At 39.5% G+C, this 6,000-nt stretch overlaps 1 protein-coding gene across 1 annotated transcript in view; it reads left to right on the forward strand.

Moving 5' to 3' along the window:
- The window catches only part of LOC115134222 (peptidyl-prolyl cis-trans isomerase FKBP8-like), a 48,532-nt gene extending 43,943 nt beyond the window's left edge, over positions 1 to 4,589 (forward strand). Inside the window, exons 5-8 of the mRNA XM_029667974.2 lie at positions 848 to 1,026; positions 1,248 to 1,325; positions 3,845 to 3,979; positions 4,087 to 4,589. Coding sequence (XP_029523834.1) covers positions 848 to 1,026; positions 1,248 to 1,325; positions 3,845 to 3,979; positions 4,087 to 4,173 — 479 coding nt within the window. The 3' untranslated portion in view covers positions 4,174 to 4,589. The remainder of the gene's footprint in view (positions 1 to 847; positions 1,027 to 1,247; positions 1,326 to 3,844; positions 3,980 to 4,086) is intronic.
- Positions 4,590 to 6,000: the final 1,411 nt, after the last annotated feature.

Here is a 6,000-nt window from a genome sequence, read left to right on the forward strand (position 1 = left end):
ATTAGCCTATCAGAAGCTGGAATTTTCCAAGCTGTTTAAAGGCACAGTCAACTTAGTGTGTTAACTTCTGACCCACTGGAATTGTGATACAGTGAATTATTTTTGAAATAATCTGTCTAACCAACTTGCCAAACTACAGTTTGTTAACAAGAAATATGTGGAATGGTTGAAAAATGAGTTTAAATGACTCCAACCTAAGTGTATGTAAACTTCTGACTAAAACTGTAGCCTTGTTATTGTTATTTTATTGTAGCTGTTTTATTTTTTACTTTAGTTTATCTGGTAAATATTTTTCCTTCACTCACTTCATTTTTCTTAAAACTGCATTGTTGGTTAAGGGCTTGTAAGTATGCATTTCACGTAAGGTGACACCTGTTGTATTCGTCGCATGTGATAAATGAAATTTGATTTGATTTGATCCCTGTGGTATGCTTTCTCAAGCATTTCACTACACCCACAATAATATCTGCTAAATATGTGTATGTGACCAATAACATATTATTTGATACCTTGTAGAGTTCATGCCCGACGAATTGAGGCTGTTCTGAGGGCAAGGGGGGGGCCTTGCAACTCAATACTAAGGTGTTTCTAATGTTTGGTATACTCAGTGTATATAAAATACAGGACCATCACGTTTTTGACTGCACTAGGCCTTTAACAGTGGATTTTTATAACTGTGGCAAACAAACATACAGATGTCCTTAGTACATCAAATACCCAGTCTCTCCTCCGTTCAATTCCTTTGTAAGTATATAATTCTCCCTGAAACCTAGAAAGACTGGGGCTCCCAATACATATACATAACAATAGCCCAGGTGTGAGAGGCTGTGTGGCCTGTTTCCCCTAGATGGTGGAAGTGCTGTGCTGGAGGAGGGGGAGGAGGTGCAGGACTACCGGGTGAAGTGTCTCAACAACCTGGCAGCGGCTCAGCTGAAACTGGAGCAGTACGACGATGCACTACACACCAGCCGGGATGTTTTGTCCCTGGACCCACAAAATGTCAAAGCCCTCTTCAGAACAGGAAAGGTGAGGGACACACTAACATCACATTACCTCACCTTCAATCCACTGTCATTAGTCTACAGTGCCTGGGTGCATGAATAATTCTGTTACATAACCCTATTCAGATATTTTAGATGAGTGTAAAGATTTACTGCAAATCAACATGTACAACTGAAACATGTACAGTATACTACTGAAGGATGATGTTGATTTAGCTGTTCAGAGATATTGCAATCTGTTTGCAGCTTCTGTCAGACAAGAGCGAATACGGGGAGGCCATGGAGATACTGAAGAAGGCTCTGAAACTGGAGCCGTCCACCAAGGTGAGATAGAAAGACTATCTAAATGAGCACATCTCTAGGTTCTCACCACCTCCACCTCTCCCTAGCCTGCTAGTGAAATCCAACCCCCCACAAACAGATCAAGGATCCATGTCCACTACAGGTCCCTGAAATTATTTCCCAATCAAAAAGACAGCTGACACTAGGCAAGAGATGTGATGGAAATAAAATGATACAGTACAATACTCAACAAGTTCTTAAATCATGTCTGGAGTAGTGTGTGACTCACAGTTCACCCTTAGTTAACAGCGTTGTTGGGCTATAGTATGTACTATAGCCCAATACTGCCAAAGTCAAAGTAATGCCAAAAAAGAAGCTGTTGGGCATCGGTTTGTGTTGTATTTTACAGCACTTAAAGTAGTGAACTTGAATTGGAAACTACATTCCCAGTTGTCACTCTACTTTGTTACACAGCATGTTTACTTGACAAGAGCTAAGAATCTGAGAATATGAAGACCCAGTCATGGAAAATTCCACCAAAATGTATAATGGGTGTGTGCTTCAAAAACAATTATGGTGGATTTTGCCTCTGTATTGGTTTAGACTAGAACATGTGGAATTAAATGTTTTTCCATTACCAGAAAAAACTGCAGACTGAAAACTCACCTCAGATTTTGCTCATGGGCACAATATCGTTTAGCAAAGAAAAGTCAACCAAAGGTAGTAGAGCCCAGACACTTTGCAAAGATCATTGTGTAGTGTTAGTTCTATAGCCACAGTGAAGACCTGTTATGTCTTGCTCCTATTGCTGTCTGCAACATTCTCTACTCAGCCACAAAGATGTCCGGAAACACTGATGTCACACTAATAAAGCAAATCAACATTCTCATTCATTTAACACCTTTAAGTCCTCCATTAGAATTAAAGTTGCAATGAGGGCCTACAGTTAGTTAATAATATCATTATGCCCCCCCAAAAAAACTCAGTGTTACTTTTTTGTATATAGAAATGTTTGCCCTTGTCGGTATAATTCTGAGTGTTGTGTGTTTGTTTTTTGTTTTTAAACCATGCTCTGAATGTGCTTTTCTGTGGCCATCGCCCTATTTGGCTTGACCTGAAGTGTGCACTGGTGGTGGTGAGACACTGTTGTCTAGACAAAACTCAAATATCTGCTGCCTTGGTAATTACACCCTTGCCTTGATGGTGGATAAAACAATCTTTACCCCCAGAGACCTCATTTAGCTGCTATACACACAAATGTTGCAAGTAGCTCAAGTACCCTGACTAAGGTATGAGAAACGGAGCTGGGAAAAGGCTCAGAAATCCAAAACTGTACAAAGGCTATGCTCAAGGCAAGCCGACTGTTCACCTGCAACAAGGTGCAAGAGATGCAATATACCAATATGCAAAGGGTTCATAGGACTCCCATTATATGTAATAAAAATGAATGCAGAATTCTCTGATACCTGCTGTAAGTGTAGGCAGGGAAATGACACCCATGTCCACATGGGAAGATTTCTGGGAAAATGTAGAAATGGAGCTGGATGGCATGTTCAGATGTCCTATAAGAATGGACTCATGGCTATTTGTACTGGGTGTCGTCAGAAACAGGTCCTCACTTACCTTACCTTAGCACAGCTCAATCTTCTTAACTCTTTATGGCCCACAAATGCATTCTCCTTAACTGGATGAAAGACATGCCATCCACAATAAAACAGTGGTACTGTGAGATCTTTAAAGTGCTGCCACAGGAGAAAATGTGTGCTATATTTAGGAACAAGGAAGGAGACCCTAAATATATAGTGACCCCTTTAACTATCTCTTCACCCTAATCTCGCAGATACCCTGAGAAGTGTTATTATAAAAAAGGCTGTGAGTCTACGGGTCTTCTGTTGATGCAACTGAACTCTTTGATATACTACCGCCACACACACCAGTCAAATGAATAAAGGCATGTAATGAAAGCTGACTCCAGGTTGAATGAAAAGAAAGATTGTTAAGGGTAATGGAAGATTTTAAGAGAGCAGAGAACTGAAAGTGAATGTTTAAATCTTGTTTTTTTGTGTGTGTTTTTGTTTACTGTCACTGTTTTATGTTACCTTATATCTACATATATACAATTTGTTTGTGATGTTGACCTGAAACAAGGAAAATTAAATAATAAAAATATGTTTTTAAAAAGACAACTTTGGTGAGGGCTTAACAAGAAACTGCCATATATTTGTTGTATAATATTGGTTGACAATTACATTTTATGTTAGAAAGATAAACAAAATGTGAGTGTCAAGAATGTCAACATTAGGGGATCTAATTCAAGCTGATCAAGTCCAACTATGACTTGGACTGAGATTGTTGCATTTAATATGATCTATGCTACCATCTACTGGTCAACTCCTATACTACAACCTCATTCTCAATGACAATCCACCTAGCATAGTTCACTGCTAAAATACTAAATTGTATAAGATTGTCCTTTATGAGTACACACCTGAAATATGTGAATTTTGTTTCACATTGAGGTTAAAGGTAAGTGACTACAGTCTGTCTCTTTCCCTTCCCAGGCCATCCATGTTGAGCTGTCAAAGCTAGTGAAAAGGCAATCAGGAGGCAAAAACACCCAGAAGTGGCAAGCCAAACCTGCCCAGCTCCTTGGAGACAATATTGCCCCATTTCTGACTCCTAACAAGAAGCCACCTGTAAGCCACTGAGAACTTTCCCTGAGTGAAATGTTTCAGTTGAATTCAGTTCACAAGTAGGAAAAAAACATGAGTGTTTTTTGACATTGCGTCACTTGGTGTTTCAGGGAATTTCATGGAAGTTCCTGCTTGGTGCTCTGGTGGTGGCCTTGGGCAGTTTAGTGATGTCAGTGGTTCTGACTGCAAGAAACTGACGTCTTCTGCAAAGGAACTGTCCAGCTCATGAATAGTAAACTGACTTGTGTCTGCTGTGAATAATAAATAAAACACTGCACTGAACTATGGATTAAACCTGTATCAACGTTCACTGACATACTGTAGCAGCACCAACATTTGCACCACAGATTGTGTTTATTTGAGTGTAACAGAGTAAACTAATGGAGCTTCTTCCGAAGAATGTATGCAATGTCTTTTTTTTCTTTCTTTTTTTAACAAAACAGCTTTGTGATAGAATCCATTTTAGTACAAAACTCAGACTGGAATAGTCACATGGTCAATGTCTTGAATGAATGAGGGGCTTCTGTAATAACAGGATATATGTGTCCCAATAAACTGTATCTATGTCAATGGAAAATCTAATAAATGAAAGTGTACTGTCTGTTGATACAGAAACAACATCAGTTAAGCTGCATACTTTAATAGCTATATTCCAGTCATTGCAAAGCAATCACTATCCTGCTATTCAGTGAAGTGGATGTGTGGTCCCAAATCTGGGATTAAGGGGTTAATGATGAACATTCAAAATTGGCCATGCTGTCAATGATGCATGACTTGTGCAGCGCTCAAAACAACTGTTAACTCGGAACTACGAAAACTTGACTTCAGTGAGTTCAAATCAACTGGGTAAATCGGGAATAAATGAGTCAACCTCGGAATTGTAAATCCGGCCTCTTTCTAGAACTACGACCTGAAGATTAATGACGTCATCATGATTCAACCTTGTTTTTTCCCGAGTTCCCATGAATCCAAAGAATGCCAGATTTTGATGACAACATTTGCCCATGAAGGACTGCAGCACCACCTTCCTGTTCAAGTGAGCACAGCACAACAAGGTGAGTCCAAAATGTATTGTATGCCGCTGCATAAATTATGTAATATGCCAGGGAGATATGTATACTGTAGTTAAGAAAGTAATACTAAATGTATGTTGTGTAGTAAGATGTTAGTATCCCATGTGCCTCACCTGAAAGATTTGGTATATGTATCTCTTAATTTCATCTACTATTCAGACTTGGTGGTGCAAATGTAACCTATAACCTGTTTTAGAGAAATGTAATCATCGAATATTGTAAGAGCTTCATTGTCTGCTTAAATGCTCCCTTTATTTAACGAACGGTTCTGACTTGGTGTACAGGTAAGAACGGCCCATGTTCTGAATTCTGCCGCTGTACGTTTCAAAAGTGCTAAACAAATCGTTAGATTGACTACGTCCATCCTAACTCGCACATTAATGTCTTAATCGAAATTACAGATCGCCTCTTATCCGCTTGTCGTCCCCTTATGGCATAGTTTGTACATCTCAATTGTCAATAGAAACCACATTTGTTTAAGCAAGTCAGCCATATCAGCTATGTTTTTTTAAAGGCAGTAAATGAGTCTGAATGAACTGTTTCGCTGCCAGAGAAGGCTCAACTGATAGCAAGGTGTAGTGGTGGTAAGATGTTGGGACTGATGTTGGGACAGGTCTATGTAGGCCCTAACAGTTTGTGGGCACCGTTTGTCACTGTTATAGTGCAATTAATGTAATGTTTAGTGTTGTGTTGTGGCGTTGCTGGCATGCATCCCACATTAGTTTTTTTGCCCCGCCAAGATTTACATGGTAAAATCACCACTGCTCTCGACCGGTGTGCACCTACATTAGAAACTGTCATTCATGGGCTAGGTTGTAGCAACCTCATGATGGGTATAGGGAAAATTTGAGTATCATGTAGTAGCCTAAACCTATCACTGTTACATTGAACTGGGTGAATGAAATATGAATGACAGTCATCCGATATGCTGTAATAGAAATAAGGCCATGC

Source organism: Oncorhynchus nerka, linkage group LG9a, assembly GCF_034236695.1.
Source record: "Oncorhynchus nerka isolate Pitt River linkage group LG9a, Oner_Uvic_2.0, whole genome shotgun sequence".
NCBI classification, from domain to species: domain Eukaryota; kingdom Metazoa; phylum Chordata; class Actinopteri; order Salmoniformes; family Salmonidae; genus Oncorhynchus; species Oncorhynchus nerka.